The sequence below is a fragment of the Microcaecilia unicolor genome, chromosome 5 (genome assembly GCF_901765095.1).
Source record: "Microcaecilia unicolor chromosome 5, aMicUni1.1, whole genome shotgun sequence".
In the NCBI taxonomy this organism is placed as follows: Eukaryota; Metazoa; Chordata; class Amphibia; order Gymnophiona; family Siphonopidae; genus Microcaecilia; species Microcaecilia unicolor.
In genome coordinates this window covers 206595896-206621379 of record NC_044035.1, presented here as the reverse complement: position 1 = coordinate 206621379, position 25484 = coordinate 206595896, and the positions used below count along the sequence as shown (strand labels likewise).

The window sequence follows — 25484 nt, the reverse complement described above, 5'->3', positions numbered from 1 at the left end:
ATTAATTCCTGCTTATGTATATGCTCTGCAATTTTGTTCTTTATATTAGTCTCTATAATTTTGCCTGGCACCAACACCAGGCTCATCAGTCTCTAATTCCCAGATCACCTCTGGAAACCTTTTTAAAAATTGTTATATTTACCACCCTCCAATCTTCCGGGACCATGCTTGATTTTAAAGATTAAATTACATATTATGAAAAATAGCACCGCAAGTTCATTTTTCAGTTCTCTTCGTACTCTGGAATGTATACCATCCAATCCAGGCGATTTGCTACTCTTCAATTTGTCAAATTGTCCCATTACATCTTCCAGGTTTACAGAGATTTGTTTCAGTTTCTCTGACTCATCAGCACTGAATAGCATTTCTGGCACTGGCTTCTCTCCCGTATCTCCCTAAATGAAGACTGAAGCAAAGAATTCATTTAATCTCTCCACTATGACCTTGTCTATCCTGAGTGTCCCTTTTACGCCTTGGTCAACTAGCGGTCCAACTGATTATTTTACCAGTTTCTTGCTTCTAATATACCTAGAAAAGCTTTTATGTGCTCACGCCTCCAACGCAATCTTCTTTTCAAAGTCTCTCTTTGCTTTCCTCATCAGCACTTTGCATTTGACTTGCCATTTCCTATTATTTTCAACTGGATCCTTTTAGTTTCTAAAGGATTTTCTTGTATTTATTTATATTTATATCACAGTGTATATACTGCCGTTTCCTATTATTTTCAGTTGGATCCTTCTTCCATTTTCTAAAGGAATATCTTTTATTTATATCACACTTATATTCTAGGTAGTTCACAACTTGTCACATCCATAATATAAACACAAAACATGTGATATCATACAGAGAAGACCATACATATTCCTACAAAAATATATTCCCAAACCTAAAATTATCCCAGTTCCTACAATCACTCCCACCTCAAAAAAAAACAGAAATCACAAGCCTCTTATCACTGGATCCAATCTCTACATTCCTTAATTCAATTCAAAGGCACTTCTGAACAAAAAAGGCTTTAAATATTTCCAGAATTGTAAATACTGTTTCAAATTATGAATTTTCACCAGAAGCTGATTCCTCAACTAACACTGATTTTCATTTAAGCGAATTTGCTTCATCGACAGGATCTCCAACAATTGATCAGTAGATCTGCTGCGTACCATGAATCTTCCACAAAGCCAATAACATTGGAGGTGCCTCGCCATAAATGCATTTATGAATAAGAGTTAGAATGTTAAATTTCAAACACCATTTTACTGGCAACCAATGATACTTCATCAAGACAGGGGTAACATGATGAAATCTATTTTTTTTTAATTTGTACCCCGCGCTTTCCCACTCATGGCAGGTTCAATGCGGCTTAGGTATTTATTTGTACCTGGGGCAATGGAGGGTTAAGTGACTTGCCCAGAGTCACAAGGAGCTGCCTGTGCCTGCAGTGGGAATTGAACCCAGTTCCCCAGGATCAAAGTCCACCACTCTAACCACTAGGCCACTCCTCCACTCTCCCCAGACAGCACTCTTACCACATTCTGGGCAAGCTGGAGCGATTGCATCACATACCCTGGCACCCCTGGCAACAATGAGTTGCAGTAATCAAATAGCAGTATAATATGAACATACGGTTAAGTAATTTTAGCTTAAAAAATAAGTTTAACTATGCTACTCACATATTAATGACTCATGATGTGAGTAGCATAGTTAAACTTATTTTTTAATGACAAGGAAGAATCTAACACCACAGCTAAATATTTAACCTCATGCTTAATACTTATCACTGTCTCTCCCATTTGAAATTGATCTAGAAAATTCAAATCAGAATGAGCTGACAGAATTATGACCTGGGTTTTTGTCATATTTATCTTGAGTCTATTCCCTGTCATGCAGCTTTCTTCACCTCACTTTTTAACCATGACAGCTGTCATTTGGCCTTCCTTCCTCCTTTTTTAATACATGGATATATGTGGTCTGGGCTTCCAGGATGATATTTCTGAATAGCATCCACGCCTAATTTGTAGAACGGCGGAGGTGGTCCCTCTTCACAAAAGTGGGGATAGGGAAGAAGCTGGAAACTACAGGCCGGTAAGCCTCACTTCGGTTATTGGAAAAGTAATGGAAGCCATGCTGAAGGAAAGGATAGTGAATTTCCTGGAAGCCAATAAGTTGCAAGATCCGAGACAACATGGTTTCACCAAAGGAAAATCGTGCCAAACGAATCTCATTGAATTCATTGACTGGGTGACAGGAGAATTAAATCAAGGACGTGCTATGGACGTCATCTACTTAGATTTCAGCAAGGCTTTTGACACGGTTCCCCACAGGAGGCTCTTAAATAAACTAGACGGCCTGAAGATAGGACCCGAAGTGGTGAACTAGATTAGGAACTGGTTGACGGACAGACGCCAGAGGGTGGTGGTGAATGGAGTTCGCTCGGAGGAGGGAAAGGTGAGTAGTGGAGTGCCTCAGGGATCGGTGCTGGGGCCCATTCTGTTCAATATATTTGTGAGTGACATTGCCGAAGGGTTACAAAGTAAAGTTTGCCTTTTTGCGGATGACACCAAGATTTCCAACAGAGTGGACACTCCGGAGGGAGTGGAAAACATGAAAAAAGATCTGAAGAAGCTAGAAGAATGGTCTAACGTTTGGCAATTAAAATTCAATGTGAAGAAATGCAAAGTGATGCACTTAGGGAGTAGAAATCCAAGGGAGACATATGTGTTAGGCGGGGAGAGTCTGATAGGCACGGACGGGGAGAGGGATCTTGGGGTGATAGTATCTGAGGACCTGAAGGCGACGAAACAGTGCGACAAGGCGGTGGCCGTAGTTAGAAGATTGCTAGGCTGTATAGAGAGAGGAGTGACCAGCAGAAGAAAGGAGGTTTTAATGCCCCTGTATAAGACGTTGGTGAGGCCCCACCTGGAGTATTGTGTTCAGTTTTGGAGGCCGTATCTTGCGAAGGATGTTAAAAAAATGGAAGCGGTGCAAAGAAAAGCTACAAGGATGGTATGAGATTTACGTTCCAAGACGTATGAAGAGAGGCTTGCTGACCTGAACATGTACACCCTGGAGGAAAGGAGGAACAGGGGTGATATGATACAGACGTTCAAATATTTGAAAGGTATTAATCCGCAAACGAATCTTTTCCGGAGATGGGGAGGCGGTAGAACGAGAGGACATGAAATGAGATTGAAGGGGGGCAGACTCAGGAAAGATGTCAGGAAGTATTTTTTCACGGACAGGGTGGTAGACGCTTGGAATGCCCTCCCGCGGGAGGTGGTGGAGATGAAAACGGTAACGGAGTTCAAACATGCGTGGGATATGCATAGAGGAATCCTGTGCAGAAGGAATGGATCCTCAGAAGCTTAGCTGAAATTGGGTGGCGGAGCAGGTGGGGGGAAGAGGGGGTGGTGGTTGGGAGGCGAGGATAGGGGAGGGCAGACTTATACGGTCTGTACCAGAGCCGGTGATGGGAGGCGGGACTGGTGGTTGGGAGGCGGGAAATATTGCTGGGCAGACTTATATGGTCTGTGCCCTGAAAAGGACAGGTACAAATTCAAGGTAAGGTATACACATATGAGTTTGTCTTGGGCAGACTAGATGGACCATGCAGGTCTTTTTCTGCCGTCATCTACTATGTTACTATGTATAATGTAAATTTTTGACCTTTGCAGCTGTTTCTCTAAGTTTTGACCATTCCCCTTACTATATCACTCTCTTTTTTGAAAGTTAAATGCCAACATATTGTATTTCCTGTGTTTACTTTCCAGAGATTATATTAAATTTGATCACGTTATGATCACTATTATAAAATGGCCCCAGCACCATTACCTCCTGCACCAGATCATGCGCTCTAATAAGGACTAAGGGACCTGTTTACTAAGGTGTGCTAGTGTTTTTAGTGAATACTAACCATATAGATGCCCATAGGAATATTTATGGGCATCTACACGATTAGCACGTGCTAATGCTTAGCTCGTTTCTAATAACACTAGCGCGCCTTTAGTGCAGCTTAGTGAACAGGGCCCTAAGTCTAGAATTGTTCTCCCTCTTGTTAGTTCCTTAACCAGCTGCTCCATAAAGCAGTTCCTTGATTTCATCAAGGAATTTTACCTTCCTATCATGCCCTGATATTACATTTACTCAGTCAGTATCAGGGTAATATCACCCACTATTATTGTGTTACCCAGTTTCTTAGCCTCCCTATTTTCTGATAACTTTTCTGCATCTGTCTGTTCATCCTGACCAGGTGGACGGTAGAATACTCCTATCACTATCATTTTCCCCTTTACACAAGATGTGTTTTGTGTCCTGCAGAATTTTTAGTCTATTCAAATCAAGGCCCTCCTTAATGTATAATGCTACCTCTCTACCAATTTGATCCACCCTCCACCCTATCATTGCAATATAATCTGATGAAGGTGAGAGGGAATCAGGCCAGGTGGCCATTGTAATTTCAGTGTGGAGGGGTTGGATGGGGGAGGGGAAGTGATAACTGGGGCTTGGTAGGCACCTTGATCTTCAGGCCAGACTAGAGGAGGGGGTCATTCAGGGCATTGTAGCCCCTCCTTTTGCATGCAAAAGTATCATGGGAAGAAATCATTACCCTTTGGGCCAGTTAGCATTGGAGATCTGAAGACTTTCCATGCAGGTAAAAATATAAAACCTGGTCCAGTAGGTGGATAAATGAATTCTGCATGTGTTGATTTGTATGTTTAAGTGTTAAATCAATCTTGTATGTTAAATTTTTTAAGGCACATGAACAAACTGAATGTGAGCTAATAAATGCACATACCTAGTACAATGCTATAAATGTACAACATCAAACATATAAAAGGCGAGTGTCGTACTCACTCGCAAATGCGCAGTAGAGACTTCCCTCTCTGCCCCGCTCCTGCATCAATACGTGATGAGGGGGGCGGGACAGAGCGGGAAGTCTCTACTGCGCATGCCGCAGACGTACTCGCAACCGCTCCGCCCTCCCCCCCCCCCCCCGAGGTCACTGCTACCGCTCCCCCCACCCGGAGTCGCCACCACCGCCGCCCCTCCACCCGGCCCGAGCACTGTCTTTCTTATTGAACTTACATCGCACCACGCAGACACAGCAGGCACATCAGCAAAGCTGCCGTCGGGACGGCCTTCCTTCTCTGCCTGTGTCCCGCCCTCATCGCGTTACGTCACACAAGGGTGGGACATAGGCAGAGAAGGAAGGCCGTCCCGATGGCAGCTTTGCTGATGTGCCTGCTGCGTCTGACTACAGGCTCTGTGATCCCATGTTTCTACTTTTAACAGTATACTGGTGATAAAACCTTCCTTTTTATTAAGTGTAAAATGACCCATTCTCCATATGAATTCCCCTCCTTCTACTGTCAATTGTGTTAGAAGGAAGGTACCAAAGCAGTGCCTAATTTTTTCCACTGTTAATCAATGGCAAATATGGAATGTGTACCTTCAGATCTCCTGAAATGTTAGCTCCTGCCAAGATACCAGTTGCTGATGGGAAGAAAATGGAAAACATTCCAAAGAAATGCCCATCCTCACCACGCCAGTTTGGAATTAAGTTTTCAGCAAATATTTCAGCTGAAAGAAAAATGGATTGCAATGAATTATCTAACAATTCACACAACATGGCTACACCAGAATGGCCACTTTGGATTCAATGTAGTGCATGCATTGTTATGTCAGATCATGACTTCAGTGATGTCTAAGAAAAAGCAATGGGCCTGAATTAGTAGCATTTTTTCTAGATGCACAGTATGGTAGAAAATCTTGTGTAAGCAAGATCTGACAACTTATCATTTGAATTTTCATTGTTTGTTGAGTATGTCAAAATATTAACAGGGTCAATATTAAAGAAGATAATTGCTGTCACATAAAGATATTATGCAGAATTTTCAGTTGTAAACTCATACAGATGTTATTATTATTATTATTATTATTTGTAGTATTTGTATCCCACATTTCCCCACCAATTTGCAGGCTCAATGTGGCTTACATTTGCTGTAATGGTGGTTGCCATTTCCGGGTAACAGAATTACAATTGGTAATGCATACGTGGAACAGATAACGGTATACCTACATACATGGTAACATACAAGTAGCATAGCATATTTGGAACAGAGAGGTAATCAGTCAAGTGGTAAGATTCTATTTGTGTCTATGTCATGTAAAGTCTTGTTATTTAGTATTTAAGATGGATGTTTATGGTATGCCTTCTTGAACAGATCTGTTTTCAGTAGCCTTCGGAAGATAGTTAGGTCTTGCGTTATTTTTATGGTCTTCGGTAGTGTGTTCCATAGCTGTGTGCAGATGTATGAGAAACTGGTCGCGTATGTGGATTTATATTTTAGTCCTTTGCAGTTAGGGTAATGGAGATTGAGGAATGTACGTGCTGATTTTTTTGCATTCCTGATAGGCAAGTCTATAAGGTCTGACATATAGGTCGGGGCTTCCCCGTGAATGATTTTGTGGACCAGGGTGCAGACTTTGAATGCAATGCGTTCTTTTAGTGGAAGCCAGTGTAGTTTCTCTCTAAGGGGTTTGGCGCTTTCGTATTTCGCTTTCCCAAATATGAGTCTGGCTGCTGTATTTTGAGCGGTTTGAAGCTTCTTAATGATTTGTTCTTTACATCCAGCATAAATGGCATTGCAGTAGTCTAGATGGCTTAACACCATTGATTGTACTAGGCTGCGGAATACTTCCCTTGGGAAGAAAGGTTTAATTCTTTTGAGTTTCCACATTGAGTAGAACATTTTTTTTGCTGTATTTTTTGCATGATCTTCAAGTGTGAGATTTCGGTCGATTGTGACTCCCAAAATGTTTAAGCTGTCTGAGACCAGGAGGATCAGCTCAGGGTTTGTGATAGCCTAGAGGTAGACATGCATCTCCTCCCCCATCAAGGGGTGGCTTAAAGCCCTCATTTTATTTCCAGCATCTCCCCTTCTCTTCCTTACCATTCTATAGTTCAAAATCACCAACAATGCTGTCCAACATTTTTCTCCTTCCTTATCTCTCACCCCCTCATGTTATTCAGCATTTATCTCCTTCCCTCCCATCCCCCATTGTTAACTGCATTTCTCTCTTTCCTTCCCCAATCTCTTGGTTTTCAGCATCCCTCTCCTTTCTTCCTTCTCTCGTTCCCTTTCTCCCACCCCACCCAAGGTGTTCAGTGTAAGTAATTTGAACATCAACCTCCACAATTTGAGGCCCAGTTAAAGGCTAGTATTCAAAGCTCCTGAAGGTCTTTTTCCATGAGAGAAATAAGGAACTTATGATCTTTTAGCAGACCATAGTCCTTGATATTTAAAAAAAACAGATTTTATGTGAAAAAAATAATTTTAATTTTTTTTATTTATAGATTTGATATTTTTTAATGACCTTTAAACATTTTATTCATTTATGTTAAAAATCAAAATGAATACAATATGCTGCAAAGTCAGCGCTCATATCATCATTAATAGCGAATGCTACATACCTGTAGAAGGTATTCTCCGAGGACAGCAGGCTGATTGTTCTCACTGATGGGTGACGTCCACGGCAGCCCCTCCAATCGGGAACTTCACTAGCAAAGGCCTTTGCTAGCTCTTGTGCGCCCATGCGCACCGCGCATGCGCGTCCGTCTTCCCGCCCGAACCGGCTCGTGTTCGTCAGTCCCGTATGTAGCAAGACAAAGACAAGGGAAGACACAACTCCAAAGGGGAGGCGGGCGGGTTTGTGAGAACAATCAGCCTGCTGTCCTCGGAGAATACCTTCTACAGGTATGTAGCATTCGCTTTCTCCGAGGACAAGCAGGCTGCTTGTTCTCACTGATGGGGTATCCCTAGCCCCCAGGCTCACTCAAAACAACAAACATGGTCAATTGGGCCTTGCAAAGGTGAGGACATAACTGAGATTGACCTAAAAACTTATCCAACTAACAGAGAGTGTAGCCTGGAACAGAATAAAACATGGGCCTAGGGGGGTGGAGTTGGATTCTAAACCCCGAACAGATTCTGAAGCACTGACTGCCCGAACCGACTGTCGCGTCGGGTATCCTGCTGCAGGCAGTAATGAGATGTGAATGTGTGGACAGATGACCACGTCGCAGCTTTGCAGATCTCTTCAATAGTGGCTGACTTCAAGTGGGCCACTGACGCAGCCATGGCTCTGACATTGTGAGCCGTGACATGACCCTCAAGAGCCAGCCCAGCCTGGGCGTAAGTGAAGGAAATGCAATCTGCTAGCCAATTGGATATGGTGCGTTTCCCCACAGCCACTCCTCTCCTGTTGGGATCAAAAGAAACAAACAATTGGGCGGACTGTCTGTTGGGCTGTGTCCGCTCCAGATAGAAGGCCAATGCTCTTTTGCAGTCCAATGTGTGCAGCTGATGTTCAGCAGGGCAGGAATGAGGACGGGGAAAAAATGTTGGCAAGACAATTGACTGGTTCAGATGGAACTCCGACACCACCTTCGGCAAGAACTTAGGGTGAGTGCGGAGGACTACTCTATTATGATGAAACACTGACTCTATGAGCTGAAGTAACTGCCACCAAGAAAATGACCTTCCAGGTCAAGTACTTCAGATGGCAGGAGTTCAGTGGCTCAAAAGGAGGTTTCATCAGCTGGGTGAGAACGACATTGAGATCCCATGACACTGTAGGAGGTTTGACGGGGGGCTTTGACAAAAGCAAACCTCTCATGAAGCGAACAACTAAAGGCTGTCCTGAGATCGGCTTACCTTCCACACGGTAATGGTATGCACTGATTGCGCTAAGGTGAACCCTTACAGAGTTGGTCTTGAGACCAGACTCAGACAAGTGCAGAAGGTAATCAAGCAGGGTCTGTGTAGGACAAGAGCGAGGATCTAAGGCCTTGCTGTCACACCAGACGGCAAACCTCCTCCATAAAAAGAAGTAACTCCTCTTAGTGGAATCTTTCCAGATGAAATCGAAGATACTGTCTGTGAGCTGGCAGTATCGGGATGTGTGTATAAGCATCCTTTAAGTCCAGAGAGCATAGCCAATCATTTTGCTGAATCATGGGAAGAAGGGTGCCCAGGGAAAGCATCCTGAACTTTTCCTTGACCAGATATTTGTTCAGGGCCCTTAGGTCTAGGATGAGACGCATCCCCCCTGTTTTCTTTTCCACAAGGAAGTACCTGGAATAGAATCCCAGCCCTTCTTGCCCGGATGGCACGGGCTCAACCGCATTGGCGCTGAGAAGGGCAGAGAGTTCCTCTGCAAGTACCTGCTTGTGCTGGAAGCTGAAGGATTGAGTTCCCGGTGGGCAATTTGGAGGTTTCGAGGCCAAATTGAGGGTGTATCCTTGCCGGACTATTTGGAGGACCCACTGGTCGGAGGTTATGAGAGGCCACCGTTGGTGAAAAACTTTCAACCTCCCCCCGACCGGCAGATCGCCCGGCACAGACACTTGGACATCGGCTATGCTCTTCTGGAGCCAGTCAAAAGCTCGCCCCCTGCTTTTGCTGGGGAGCTGTGGGGCCTTGCTGAGGCGCACGCTGCTGACGAGAGCGAGCGCGCTGGGGCTTAGCCTGGGCCGCAGGCTGTCGAGAGGGAGGATTGTACCTACACTTACCAGAAGAGTAGGGAGCAGTCCTCCCTCCCCCATAAAAACGTCTACCTGAAGAGGTAGATGCTGAAGGCTGCCGGTGGGAGAATTTGTCGAAAGCGTTATCCCGCTGGTGGAGCTGCTCTACCACCTGTTCGACTTTTTCTCCAAAAATGTTGTCCACTCGGCAAGGGGAGTCCGCAATTCGCTGCTGGATTCTATTCTCCAGGTCAGAGGCACACAGCCATGAGAGTCTGCGCATCACCACACCTTGAGCAGCGGCCCTGGACGCAACATCAAAGGTATCATATACCCCTCTGGCCAGGAATTTTCTGCACGCCTTCAGCTGCCTGACCACCTCCTGAAACGGCTTGGCTTGCTCAGAGGGGAGCTTGTCCACCAAGCCCGCCAACTGCCGCACATTGTTCCGCATGTGAATGCTTGTGTAGAGCTGGTAGGACTGAATCTTGGCCACGAGCATTGAAGAATGGTAGGCCTTCCTCCCAAAGGAGTCTAAGGTTCTAGAGTCCTTGCCCGGGGGCGCCGAAGCATGTTCCCTAGAACTCTTAGCCTTCTTTAGGGCCAGATCCACCACCCCAGAGTCGTGAGGCAACTGAGTGCGCATCAGCTCTGGGTTCCCATGGATCCGGTACTGGGACTCGATCTTCTTGGGAATGTGGGGATTAGTTAAAGGCTTGGTCCAGTTCACCAGCAATGTCTTTTTTAGGACATGATGCATGGGTACTGTGGACGCTTCCTTAGGTGGAGAAGGATAGTCCAAGAGCTCAAACATTTCAGCCCTGGGCTCATCCTCCACAACCACCGGGAAGGGGATGGCCGTAGACATCTCCCGGACAAAGGCCGCGAAAGACAGACTCTCGGGAGGAGAAAGCTGCCTTTCAGGGGAGGGAGTGGGATCAGAAGGAAGGCCATCAGACTCTTTGTCAGAGAAATATCTGATGTCCTCCTCCTCCTCCCACGAGGCCTCACCATCGGTATCAGACACAAGTTCGTGAACCTGTGTCTGAAGCCGTGCCCGACTCGACTCCGTGGAAACACGGCCACGGTGGGAGCGTCGAGAGGTAGACTCCCTCGCCAGCACCGGCGAAGCTCCCTCCACTGACGTCATCGGGGAGTCTTCCTGGGAGGCGGCGGCAACCGGTACCGCAAGCAGTACCGATGTCGGAGACCTCACCCCGGGCAAAGGGCCAGCCAGCGCCTCGCTCGACGGTACCGGTGGCGCAAGCACCCCCAGTACCGGAGGGGAAGGGTGCAACAGGTCTCCCAGGATCTCTGGGAGAACGGCCCGGAGACTCTTGTGCAGAGCGGCTGTGGAGAAAGACATGGAAGCCGATGCAGGCGTCGAGGTCAGGGTCTGTTCTGGGCGTGGAGGCGGTTCCGGGCTGTCCAAGGTGGAGCACATCGACACCTCCTGAACAGAGGGTGAGCGATCCTCCCGGTGCCGATGCCTACTGGGTGCCGACTCCCTCGGCGACCCAGAGCTCTCGGTACCGATGCGGGAAGGGGACCGGTGTCGATGCTTCTTTGATTTCTTCAAACGAAGCATGTCACCAGAGCTTCCCGGTACCGACGAGGAGGACGTAGAATCCAGCCGTCGCTTCCTCGGGGCCGAGGCCGAAGAAGGTCGGTCTCGAGGGGGCTGTACCGCAGGAGCCCTCAGGGCAGGAGGAGACCCACCCGAAGGCTCACCGCCACCAGCAGGGGAATGGACAGCCCTCACCTGCACTCCAGTCAAAGCACCACCGTCCGACGACATAAGCAACAGCGGAGGTCCCGGTACCACCGACGCCGACGCAGCCTTCCGATGTCTCGGTACCGACAATCCAGAGGGTCGAAACCTTGATGCCGTCGATGCAGTCGATGCCGAGGTCGAAGACTTCGATGCTGTCGACGTCGATGCACTCGATGCCTCCGGTGCTGTTGTCGACGAAGAGCCCGAGAACAACACGTTCCACTGGGCCAATCTCGCTACCTGAGTCCTCTTCTGTAAAAGAGCACAAAGACTACAGGCCTGCGGGCGGTGCCCAGCCCCCAGACACTGAAGACACGAAGCGTGCCTATCAGTGAGCGAGATTACCCGGGCGCACTGGGTGCACTTCTTGAAGCCGCTGGGAGACTTCGATGACATGGGCGGAAAAATCACGCCAGCGAAATCAAAATTCGTGATGGCGACGAAGGCACCAAAATAAAGGGAGAGAGAAAAAACTCGTACCGAGGCCACGAAACAGGCCTACCCCGAAAGCGAAATGAAACTTACGCCGGGGAAAACAAACTGGATACACGGGAAGGGACAAAGACCAAAAGGTCTCTTTGTTTTTTTCTTTACGAAAATCGCGAAGACGCGCGAGGGTCAACTTGAGGGGCACGAAACGGCGGTAAAACACGACCGTCCCGAGCGCGGACAAAAGAAGACTGATGAACACGAGCCGGTTCGGGCGGGAAGACAGCCGTGCATGCGCGGTGCGCATGGGTACGCGAGAGCTAGCAAAGGCCTTTGCTAGTGAAGTTTCCGATTGGAGGGGCTGCCGTGGACGTCACCCATCAGTGAGAACAAGCAGCCTGCTTGTCCTCGGAGAATGATATTTATATAGCATTGTCCAGTATGGTACTGCTTACATGTTGTCTTCAATGTGTAGATTGGTAGCTGTACTCCAAGATCTAGACTTTATGGTTTGTATTAACATACTGTAGTTAAATTTGGGGGCTGATAGGTGCAAAAGACCTCCAAAACTACTGTATCCAGCACTGTCTTACTAACTGGAAAGTTTTGACAATCTTTAGCCTTTGTTGGAATTTTCCGCTTGCCAATCTGATCAGCCATTTGTTTTACTGCTATGTTTGACTGCCACTAATCATAACGTGCTAGTTCTTGTGTTAACTAACTAGCACGTTATGATTAGTGGTAGTGAAACATAGCAGTAAAACAAATGGCTGATCAGTGTCACATAAATAGGTTTCTATGGAGAAAAATTTGACTCTTCCCTGACACTTTATGTTGTTCCAGACACCATCACCCTTTTAGGGCTACAGTATCTAAAACATTGCTGTCACTTTTAACAGGCAGCTGAGCAGACAGGCATCCGTTCTCAACAATTCTCTTCTGGAGATATTGCCAGTGTCTTTGCATATTATTTACATGAGAAATGATTTTAACATCGACTCTGTTTTTAGTTAGTAAAGTCATTCCATTTTTTCCATCAGCTGGTGAGAATAATACTGCATAAACCAATTAGAGTGTAGTTTAGCAGATTCAATGGCAGACAGATGTGTTTCTTGCACAAATAATAGATCGGGTTTGAATTTGGTGGCATTGCAAAGGATCTTTTTGCATTTCACTGGGCTGTAAATCCTTTTCACATTAATAGACATGTCAAAGCCATTAAATCACTATATAAACAAGATCAATATCAGGCTTATTTTCAAACGAGAACGCTGGGCAAAAAGCGACATAAAAGGCACATGGCCGGCCCTGTGAAAGAAGGCCGGCTAAATCCTGTAAGGCTGGCATCAACACGAAGCCGGCCATCTATGGCCGGGGCCTCAGGGGGCGTGTCAGGGGCGGCATTATGAGATGGCCGCCTCCAACGTATAACGGCTAGCGTCATGGTTTCGTATGGCCGGCATTAATTAGACCTGAAATAAAAGCGAACAGAGTAAGGAGGAAGTTCATTCCCTTACCTGTTTGTAGTCTCTGTATATCTCTTTGTCCTGTGTACTGCTGCACCGTGTTTGTGAAGACTGCTTGGAGAGTGATTGGCTACAGGGTGTGGCAGGAGTGCTTGCAGTGTGGCTCTGCTGTGTGTGACTGCATTGTTTGGTGGCAGAGTGAGTGTCAGCTTCTGTTTGTTCCTGCTGTCTTTCACCAAGTTGGTAGGGAGAGGTGAGCACTGGTGTATTGCACCTCTAGTGTGGGGAAATGGAGGCACTAAATGCACAGGTGGCTTACATGTTGGAGGAAGAGGGGAGGCACCGCAGGAGGTACACACATCCCAGAGTTTTCAGGCCCCGTAGCACTTTCCTAGACCTCACTGAACTGCAGTGTCTCACTAGGTACCGCTTTGATAGGGCTGCCATTCAGCACCTTTGTGACCAGCTCCAACCCCTCCTGCAGGCTGGGACCCTTAGGAACAACCCCATCCCTGTGCACCTAAAGATCACTGCTTCTCTCTCTTTTCTGGCCACTGAGAGTTTCCAGTCTGTCCTAGCTGTCAACATGGGTGTCACCCAGCCTTCCATTTCTAACTGCCTAACCCAGTTCCTTGATGCCTTCCTTACCCACACCTCTCAGTACATCATCTTCCCCCCCCCCCCCCCCCCCAGGCCCTGCAGAACAACATGGCTGACTTCTACGCCATAGCTCGCTTCCCCTCGGTCATAGGCGCCATTGACTGCACACATGTCACACTCAGACCCCCCCCCCCCGGGCACGAGAGGCCACTTATAGGAACAGGAAAGCATTCCACGCACTCAATATGCAAGTTGTGTGTGACGCCCAGGGGGAGATTCTAGACGTGTGTGCCCGATACCCAGGTTCCACCCATGACGCCTATATATTGCAGCACTCGGGAATCTTCCGCAGGTTTGACCAAGGGGAGATCACCGGCAGATGGCTCCTAGGTAAGTGCAGCATGGATCTGCCAAAACTATACCTCCTCCAACAGCCAGCCCTCAGCACTGTCTCCATCCAGCTCACTCCACAACCCACTATTCCCCCCCCCCCCCACCACCTCCACAAGGCACCTGCTCCAAACAATACATACTCATCATCTGTCTCATCCTGCTTCTCTCCAAAGGTGACAGAGGCTACCCACAGCGGACTTGGATCATGACCCCCATAGTGCACCCACAAAGAAGGTCAGAGGAGAACTACAACAGTAGACATCGGACCACCCGTGGCATCATAGAGCGCACTTTTGGACTACTGAAGAACAGGTTCTGCTGTCTGGACCATTCTGGAGGGGAGCTCCTGTACAGCCCCCAAAAGGTGGCAAAGATATTCCTGGCCTGCTGCATGCTACATAATTTAGCAAAGCGCCAAGGACAGGCCCTCCCAGAAGAGCCACAGCCACCACAGCAGCAGGCCCCAGAGGAAGAGGATGAGGAGCCCCCTCCACCTCCCACCCATAGAGCAGAACAGAGCGCTCACCAGCTGGGGGTCAGAGACAGGCATTGTTTTCAGTGAAGTAAGTTAACATTTATTTCTATCACACCATATTACACACCAACACCCCCCCCCCCCCCCAGCACCAGCGCCCGCTCTGTGCATATTCCCCTCTCTCCACCCCTCACCCCCCAGCATGTCCCATCACTTTCCCCGCCCCCTCCCCTGGCCGCGTCCCCGTCCCCTCCTACCGTGTTCCTTTGCAGCTGGTACTGCAGGGGAACTCTGTTGAGAGTCCTCCTCTGATGAGCTCCCACTGTTCTCCTCTGTGTCCACAATGCAGCCTGCTGCCTCAGCTGCCCTGTGGAAGTCCGGCCACTTTGTGCTCTGTGCCTTGCCCTGCAACCTGGCCACAGGACCCAGAATGGAAGCTGGTGTGGTGGCTGCTGGACCAGTGGCTGGGGGGCCTGAGGATCTCAAGCTCCGCTTCTTAGCAGGTGGTTCATGTGCAGAGGTGGAGGTCGACGCCAGTTGTTGCTGCTGCACAGCTGGATTAGGTGCTCTCAGGTCACGGCGTAGGCCCTCGATGATGTTCTCCAGCCGTTGGAGCTGCTATATCACACCACGTTGGGCCTGTACCGCTTCCCGTTGCACCTGTACCACTTCCTGTTAGGCCTGGAGCGCTTCCCGGTGCACCTGTACTGCTTCCCATTGGGCCTGGAGCACTTCCCGGTGCACCTGTACTGCTTCCCGTTGGCCCTGGAGCGCTTCCTGGTGCAGTTCCAATTTCTGGTGCCGGTAGTCTCCCATCTGCACATTGTGGCCCAGCAATTGTATGGCTAGGCACAGTAGCTGCCTCCTCTGGCTGGATGGCCTCTGCTGAAGAGGTGCCTCCCCTTCTGCATGTTCACCTTCTTCATTGCCACCATCAACAAAGGCTGCAGGTGGTGGAGGGATAGCCTCTGCTGCAGGTGGTGGAGGGAGAGCCGGCGCTACTGCTGCTGCTGCTGGGTCCTTTGGTTCCACCCCATGGTCCTGTGTGGTTTCTTGTGCAGGCCCACCAGTTTGCTGCTGTGTGTGCTGGGGCTGGAGGCCACTAGGGCCAGCTTCATCCTCCGACTGGCTGTCATCATCTGCATAGCAAAAGGGGAGGAAGTATGTTGGTCAAAATAATCTGCTTTTGTTTTTCAGCATTCATATACATAGCCCTACAGGCAAAGACCCAGCAAAGAGATGATGAGGAATGGGATTCGCAGGCAAGCGACAGATATCATTGTACATGGTACAGAGCTGGAGACAAGGAGCACAGTGTACTACAGAGACTGATGTGCATGAGAGCCACACAGGCAGGTGGGTAGACATAGAACTGTGGAAGGAGTGCAGAGGACACAGTGGCTACAGCACAGAGGTGTGGGAAGGAGATATGGCAGAGTTTGTTGATGGGGAAGGCCCCCAAAGCTGTGAAACAGTGCTAAACTACACACAATTTATTTATTTTATTTAGATTGTATAATTAAAAATATATTATTTACATATATTATATATATTGCTGGAAACCCTCCCCCTCTCTCCCTCTCCCCTGCTACTCCCTGTGTCATGGTCTGTAATGAATAGTGATTTGCATTGCATGCTGTTTTCTCCCTCCTTTCCCTACTGAGGAGCACCACACTGTCCCCCACTTGTGTAAAACACAGTGTAGTGCAGCACAACAGATCCCCCAGCTAATGGTCAACCTACCTGAGCCCTCAAGCTGTGCTGCTGTGTCCAGGGACCCAATGCCATGTATCCCCTCCTGGGGCAAAAGCCCATGGATGATGCGCTCAATGGGGTCAGGTTAGCGGTGTCATCTGCTGGGGGGTTGGCACCAGCCTTCCTCCTCACATCTTGCCTCAGCCGGCGCCACTTTCGTTTGCAGTCCTCCATATCCCTGCTGTAGTGGAAGACCGCGTTGAGCCTGTCTCTGACTGCTTCCCATTCTCTCTGCTTTGTAGTGGCAGCAAGCCTCTGGCCTGTGGGAGCAAACAGATTCATGTGTCTCCTCTCTATTTTTTCAACCAGCAGTTGAACCTCTGCATCACTGAAATTACCCTTGCGGGTTGGTGGTTGTTTTGGTGCCATTCCAGCTTATTTTCAAATGAGAACGCCGGGCAAAGTACCAATGCAATGCAAAAAATCGATAATACAGAGAAGGGCGGCTAAATACGCTCTCAGGACCACCCATGTAAGAATGAGATGGGCAGATCTCCGATGGCCGGCCTAATTTCGATTATTGACAAAATCCCTGGCTGGCCCCAGCTGCTTTGCCGAGATAGCTGGCCTATGGGCGGCCCCAGCTGCACTGTGTTTTTTGATTAAGCGTCATAATGATAAACGTCCGCATCTGCTCTGCCCATTTGGAAGTTTGTATTTCCTTTATTGGTGCCTCTTTAAAATGACTTTCTTTGTGCCCCCCTCTGACATCATGCCTCAACCGGTTCACTTTCGTTTGCAGTCTTCCACATCACTGCCACAGTGGAAGAGCGCTTGAGCCGGTCCCTTACTGCCTCCCTTTCTCTCTGTTTTGTTGTAGCAGCCAGCCTCTGGCCCGTGGGAGCAAAGAGATGCCTGTGCCTCCTCTGCATTTCCTGAACCAGCAGCTCAATTTCAGGGTCGCTGAAATTACCCTTGCCGATGGGTGTTTGCTTTGGTGCCATTGTACCAATCAATGCAAAGATTCTTGTACCATTAGTTCAAGGTAAGCTCATACCTCTCACCCACCTTTTTCGTTTCTGCTATGTAGGTGCTAAACAAACACTTCTTCCATCTTGAAGGACAGCTGGTCAAGAGGAATGCAAGAGACAGCAGTGGACTGTAATACACTGGACTCTGAGAGCCATGATTGTTTCTACCCAATTCATTGTACAGATGTCTTGTTCTCTATTGGACACATTCGGTTGTGGCTGCCTGTGGGGTGCGGGAGGGGAAGAGGCCCTGAGAATGGATGTGTGCATCCCTCATGGTCAAGGGCTCTCCATTCTGTCTCTGTTCTTTGCATTCAAATCTTACCTCTATTTTCACCAGGTTCACGGTTATCCACAGCAGGTAGTTTTTCTCCCGCTTTCCACCTCATGTGTCTCCCTGCTAGGTTCCATCCTTCTTTATGTTGTTAACCCCAGTCCCCTTTTATGAAGTGCCCACCCATTCTCAACAGAGTCCTACAATCCTCCATAGTTATGGAACAACAACATTTCTAAATTCTAGCCTGCAAACTATTTTCAAGGTGGCCACAGGTACTGAGCCCTTAAGTTATGGTGAGGGAGAGGGTTTCTGGTTACAGTTGCAAATCCAAATTACCTGCAGTTGGCTACAGCCCGGTGGCTGGAGTGACGTAGTGGTTAGAGCACCGGTCTTGCAATCCAGAGCAATTGCACTGCTGCTCCTTGTGATCTTGGGCAAGTCACTTAACCCTCCATTGCCTCAGGTGCAAACTTAAGAGCCCTCCTGGGAACCAGAAATATCCAGAGTACCTGAATGTAACTCACCTTGAGCTACTACTGAAAATGCTGTGAGCAAAATCAAAATAAATACAAAAACATATATTTATGTCCCCTAGCCTGTGCCCTTCTGTACCTGTTGTATTATATTGCAATTGTGATGAAGTAAACATCCATCTAATGCTTTTACCATTGTTTTCCCTTTTCTCCTCACCACTATATACCATTGCTCAATGTGAAAAGATGACCCAGCTGTTTGTAGCTCCTTTGTGGCCCCCACCAATGTGGTTTGGTTATGGGTAAGTGTGTCTGGTGATCAGAGAGCAAACCAGGGGCGTAGCTACGGGTGGGCCTGGGTGGGCCCAGGCCCGCCCATACTTAGCTGAGGCCCGCCCAGTTTGTCCTGCTCCAATGGGTGCCGGTCTTCTACGCACTGGTTAGGCAGCAGCTGCGCTGTGGAAGTGCACAGCCTTTTAGTTTACCGTGGCTCAGCCATGTGTGTTTAGGAAGCATCTCCTCCTACCTGCAGAATCAACTTTTTTTGTGCAGGTCCAGATCGGGAACAGTGGCTCCTTCCAGCGCTGTTCCATTGCTGCTGCAGTCACTGCTCTCCAACAAGTGTCTCACTATTAATGAATTTGACAATTCCATTTGCTAGCCATTAGGAATGGTGGCTGAGATGATTGGCTGGCTCAAAGTTGTTTTCTTGTAGCATTCCCTCTCTATTTTTGAAGCAATCATGGGGCAGATACACCCCCCCCCCCCCCCAGGACACAAAATGAGAAAACTCCTCCGTTTTTCCGTTTTAGTTCCGAGTGTGGAGACTAAGGATTATTTACCAAGATCAAACAATGGAGTACAATGCGGGGCAAAGAGAAAAGAAAATTTAAAAAAAAAATCACACCACTTGCAAAAACATCATTGAGAAGCTTAGAGATCTGAGGAGTCAGTTTCACTGGGGCTCAATGAGCTGCAAATTCACTTTTGATTATACATTAAGAACCAGCCTCTTTTACTTTCAATTCCGTCTTCATTTTCTGTGTCAGAAGCCCTGCTCACTCAGCGCTTTGGCTGTATCCCCTTCCTGCAGAAGGGCTGCCTTGTTTTGTTTGAAGGACTAGTATGAGCCAGTCCTGAGTTTACTTAAAATGCATAAAGCAGGGGCTGCCTTGCATTGTCCACATCCCCCCCCCCCCCCCCCCCCCGCACCGAGCACCGGAAAATCTGCTGCAGTGCTCTCTTGTTTATACAGATAAGCCCAGCTGCCTGCCAGGTAAAACAAATGTTGTTTTTTAAAAATATATGTACAGTGTAATGCTGGTGGTGGGCTCTTCAATGCCTTGGTGGGGGGGGGGGGGGGAGGTATATTTATTTAATCAATCATTAAATATACCTGTTTTCCTCCTTGGCACTGAAGAGCTCACCCCCACCCAGAAACCTACCAACATTAAAACTCAGTGCTCAGGTTAAAATTTAAAAAAAGGTGTATTTTTCATGTTGGCGTGGGTTTTTGGGTGGGGATGGTTCTGCAGTACCCAGGTTAAAATTAAAAAAAAAAGTTTTATATGTAATGAAGAGGGATTTCTTGGTGGGGTTAGTCTCTGCAGTGCCCAAGACATTAAAAAACCCCCCAAAAAGTGTTATATTTAATGTTGGTGTACTTCAGAGTGGGGGGAGGGGAGATGCCAGACTATGGGGGTGGTGGGTAGGAGGTAGAACAGGGCTGACGCTAGGCTCCAGGGAGGGGTGGGGGTGGGGTAGGGCTGATGCTGGGCTATTAGGATGGATTGGCGGGGGCGGGGGGGAGGGTAGGCATGAAAGGGCTGATGCAGGGCTATGGGGAGGGAAAGGAAGAGATGATGCCTGGCTATGGGGATGGATAGTGCCCACCCATATTAGCTTTGGGCCCACCCAAAATGTCAGGTCTGGCTACGCCACTGGAGCAAACATCGTCTAGGCGCTACCTATGGTTATCTGCAAGTTTCTACTTGGCAGATCACTAGTGCTAGACAACATACCTATTATTTACACATCTCTGTGCTGTGGGGCTCTATGGTAAGGGGGGGGGGGGGAGATCCTGGATGGGCATTTGTGTTCCTCAACAGAAACACCCAACCAGCCTCCCCCCTTGCCATACAGCCATGCAGTTTGGATGGAACAGGTGCCCTTCTGTATGGCCACACATCACACATATGTACCAAAGTTTCTCTGTCACAGTTCACCTGTCATGCAATCCATATTGCTGCCTCCTCTCACATCAACCCCAGCATTTGATAATATGTAGTGCAGAAAGAGAGACACACACCCTGTTAAATCAAAAATATGGAACTTGTATTAAAATAATCCAAACAAAGAAATAAACTATTTACAATTCCCCCCCCCCTCCCCCCAAATGTCCTTCAATGCTGGCCACGTCCTCCTCTTGCAATGGCCGTGTGCAGCAGGCTAATGAGCAGCACCAGGAGCAGCCTCACTGCCCTACAGTGCTGCTCATTAGCCTGCCACATTGCCCCCATCTCCTGCCTCATGGCTGACACCTCCTGCAGCAACTGATTGTGGGTATTCTGCAACTGGTTTTGCCCATCAACCAGTTGCTGCAGGAGGCACAGTGCTGGGGCAGGGGCTGGGGGTGGGGATGGGGTGGAGAAGGCGCGGGGTGTGGGCCCCTCATCATCCCCCTCAAGGGGAGGCATGTCTGCCCAGGCCTCCTCCTCCTGGGCCTCCTCCTCCTCCTCCTCCTGGGCCGCCTCCTGCTGCCGCCGGCGCTCTGTGTATGTAACAGGATTGTCTTTGTGATAAGCACATCCAACATAGCTTACATAGTGCACGAGCTGGCTGGCCTGAGGCGGGGGATAGGGTGTGAGATGCATGAGATGAGATGACAGGAAACCTTGGATGCTGGTCTGACTCAGAGTACACAGGCAGACCACAGTCATTGCTCAGCAGCATGTTTGCATTATGATTTGTGACTATGGTTGGCTGACTATTTTGGGGGTTTTTTTTTTTTTTTGGGGGGGGGGGGAAGCACATAACTTTAATATGAGGCAATGACATCCACTAAGAGTAGGACCTCAGGCAGGAATACCATGAAACAGTATCCACCCCAGAAAGGGGGATACAGAAGTGAGGCATGTCATCTCATTCATCTCAGAGGAGATTAGTTGGAAGTTGCAGCCACACCTCAGGCCTTGATCTGGGACAGAGGTGTTATGACTTACTAGTTGCCTATTAGTCACATGGAAACTGATATTGTACAGGACATTTGCATTATGAAATACATTTACAAATGAGTACAGGTGCCCTGTTTGTAATACTTACGTTGATCCCTGAGGCGCCGTCTCACTGCCATGATCATGTTAGGGCTCTGGAGCCGTATACGCCGGTACCTCCGCCGGAGGGACTCTAGGTCCCTCCTGATGCCAAATCTTCTGCAAGATATAAGTTTGTACACCAGAAGTCAGGGGATGGCCCTTCTTGCCTTCAGCACACAAATTCATTTGGAAATCAAATAGAAGCGATTCAGAACACTGATTGGGGAGGGGGGGACACACGTTACATTGGTACAGATGATGTCATTGAGGTGGACGTGAGGACAGAGAGAACCATTTGTGTGCAGTATTGTAGGGATGTGGGAATGTTTTTGCTTTCTAGTACCTAGATTATATTAATGAATGTGCAGGTACACATATCACTGATTACCCTTGAATGCAGACTACAGTTTGTGCTTACACTGCTGAGGGAGCTCTTATATGTGTAGCTACAGGAGGGGGGGGGGGGGATGAAACACTTACCTCTCTAACCTGTCCCTGATCTCACCCCAGATTTCGATGCAGCGAGTCCTGGGGGACAGGTGATGGTGGGGGAACAGAATATGCTTGTGCTTCAAGCACAGGTATATTAAAAGGAGATTCTCTGCCAGGGAGAAGTTCGGCTCTCTTCTCAAAGACATGTTGCTCAGTGAATAACCGTTGGAAAACGTGCATCGCCTTATATGGACATCCATGCGTGATGGCCATCCTTACACGCATGGCTCCATATATGGTTCACCATTTCATATATGGATAGGTCACTACGTGCACGTCTTGGCATATGTAATGGCTCCACGCATGGCCGGCTGTGATGCATGGACTCTGTCGTCATGCGTGCGGGGCCTACGTGCGGAGGTTTCCTTATATGGGAGTTTTCCGTATATGGATCATTATCAAGTGTGCAAACTTCATATATACACAATAAAATATATTTCCCATAGCTGCATGTTCCGCAAGTACAGTGCATGTAGTTGCGGACATCCAGATATGGGGAAAGTATAAGGAACATTGAGAAGTATCAAATACAGTAACGCGTTTCTCAAAACTACTGTATTCTTTGTATACTTTGGCCGGCCCTGATTTGGCCGGTTTCAACCATGATAATGGTATGTCTATGGCCGGTCATATTATTTTTCGATTATACCTGCCTATTTTTGGCCGCCTAGATGAGGCCGGCCAAATTCTGATTTAGCCGACTTTTCAATTATGCCCCTCTTTATGTACCCACTGCAATATTATAGGAAAATACCATATAAGTGATAGGAACATAGCAGAGTGACATTACCATCAACATGACTGTTTCTTTAAAAAAATGCACATGAAAATGTGATATAAATGTTTAAGAACAAGACTGCTAATGGTGTTGAAAGTAAGCATGGTGGAGTATAATAGCAAGTAATTTATCAACAATCACAACATGATATATCAAGTAATAATGGAGATAGTACAAGTAAGCAGCAATATTATATGTTATTTGATAAACCACATGCATTGGAAATATAACTTTATTAATTATAGAACAACAAAGTGAACAAGGAAAAGAGAAGTGTATATGGAAATAGTGCAAAGGTATGGTTAACAGGCCAGTCAATCTTATTGTAAGGCATTGCACATTAAGATGATTAGCGTTAGGGTTCATACTAAACATACCAGATTTAAACAGCATTGATGGTAGTAGGATGAATTTCTTCTAAGTAATTTGCTAGATCAGCAGGATTACTGAAGTCTTTTGTACAGTTATTCATAGTTACCCAAAATTGGGCAGGGTAGAACATTTCGAATTTGGCTTCCATGAGGGGCATAATCGAATGGGGCGCCCAAGTTTTCCTGAGGGCGTCCCCGGTTTTCGGCGATAATGGAAACCGAGGACACCCATCTCAAAAACGACCAAATCCAACTCATTTGGTCATGAGAGAAGCCAGCATTCGTAGTGCACTGGTCCCCTTGACATGCCACAACACCAACTGGGCATCCTAGGGGGCACTGCAGTGGACTAACTGAACGGAAAAAGCCCTTCCCTTAGCGATTCAGAAAGGAATGGGTATGTATGAAGGAAATCGCATGTAAATGAGTTCCTCGCTGTTAGCTCATTTGTACGTGATTTCCATCCTAATGAATCCAGTGCAGAGCAGCCAACCGTTATGGGTGGCTGCTCTGCGCATGCCAAAAACGGCTTCATACACGCATACAAGCTGTGTGTATAATAGCCATCTACAACCTTAAAAAAGTCCAGGTGAAAATGTCCAAGTGCTCGTCAGGGATGTCTCTCTCTCTTTTTTAGTATGGGTGAAGGTCGTCCAAGTGTTAGGCGCCTTTGCTATGCTTCTGTCCTGTAAATTAATTTACAGTCCCTGCGTTGGGCAGTTGATTCTGTGAGAAGGACGTCCATGCCTTTGCTATGCCTCCGACACCCCCTTTATTTATTTGGATTTTGGATCACAAGTAGCAGCAGTGGGATTTGAACTGGCCACCTCTGGATTGCAAGACCAGTGCTCTAACCACTAGGCCACTCCTCTCCACCACTCCCTTGAAATCTGGTCATCCCTGTGGGGGGGGGGGGGGCAGTTCAGGACGTCCAAAATGTTTGAAAGAAGGACGTCCACGTCTTTGCTATGCCTCCGCTGACACACACACACCTCCCTCCCCAGGGACCTGCATACTGCTGCGATGGACCTGAGTATGATATTTGAGGCAGGCAAAATAAGTTTTTAAAGTTTTTTTTTTCAGGGTGGGAAGGGGTTAGTCACCACTTTGGGAATCAGGGGAGGCCATCCCTGATTCCCTCTGGTGGTCACCTAGTCAGTTCGGGCACCTTTTTGAGGCTTGGTCGTAAGAAAAAATGGACCAAGTAAAGTCGGCCAAGTGCTCATCAGGGACGCCCTTCTTTTTTCCATTATCGCTCGAGGATGCCCATCTGTTAGGCACATCCCAGTCCCGCCTTCACTATGCCTCCGACACGCCCCTGTGAACTTTGGTCATTCCCGCGACAGGAAGCAGTTGGGGATGCCCAAAATCGGCTTTCAATTATACCGATTTGGGCGACCCTGAAAGAAGGACGCCCAACTCCCGATGTGTGTCAAAAGATGGGCACCCTTCTCTTTCGAAAATAAGCCTAATAATCTTTTAGTTCGGGTCGAAATGCGAGTAGCTGTTTGCTTAAATCCGGGACAAAGAGCAGAGTGTTTCCTTTATATTTCACTGGAGCCATACTTTTGGCCTTCTGCATGATTTCAAGCATATTATTATAACGTAGAAGTTTTATTATGAAGGGACATGAATATTTCCCAGTTTGAGTTGAGTACAATGGCATGCGGTAAGCTCTTTCTATTTGCAGATCTTTATTACATTTTATCCCCAGCAAGGTGGGCTGTAGCTTTTCAATAAAAGATATTGGGTCACTGTTCTGTCTTTTGACAGCCTTGCCTAAGTTACAGTGGAACCCTGTAATGGGTTAATGTTTGCTATTATTTCACTGTTAGGTCATGTGAGCTAGGCATTGTGTGTAGTGTAGTTTATGTTAATGCAACCACTCTGTCACGTTTTCAAAGCAGAAACTAGGTTCGTGAGCCCTTGGGCCACTGCCGTGGAGCAGCAGTGGCAGGCAAAAACCACCCCACACTAGAGACAAGGCAGAACTCAGACAGGAACAGCTAGACTTCACCTGCACTTGACCACCGTTCCTCAGGAGTTGAGCCTTTGGGTGCAGGCGGCCAGCAGGACTTACCGGACAGGGCAGAAACTGGATACCAACTAGGCTGAACAGAGACCGAGGGTCAGAGGGGAAAGGAATATACATGGACAGCAAGGCAGGAAGCTGGGCTAGGACTCACAGACAGACAATACTACACAAAGCAGGAAATGGAACAAGCTAAAGGACAGGAACTAAAAGCTGACAAACAACCACTGAAACAGGGTACAAACACTGACAGAAAAGAGACAGGACTGAAAGCTGCCATGCAGCCACTAAGAAAGAGACACAGACAAACAGAAACTAGACCAGGAAGACAGACCAGAAACAAGACTAGGAAAATAAGCAA

General features: G+C 47.7%; 1 protein-coding gene across 1 annotated transcript in view; it reads right to left on the bottom strand.

Moving 5' to 3' along the window:
• Positions 1 to 25484, bottom strand: part of SLC12A3 (solute carrier family 12 member 3) — a 1234282-nt gene that overhangs the window by 841453 nt on the left and 367345 nt on the right. The window contains 1 exon segment of the mRNA XM_030203718.1: positions 5447 to 5577. Coding sequence (XP_030059578.1) covers positions 5447 to 5577 — 131 coding nt within the window.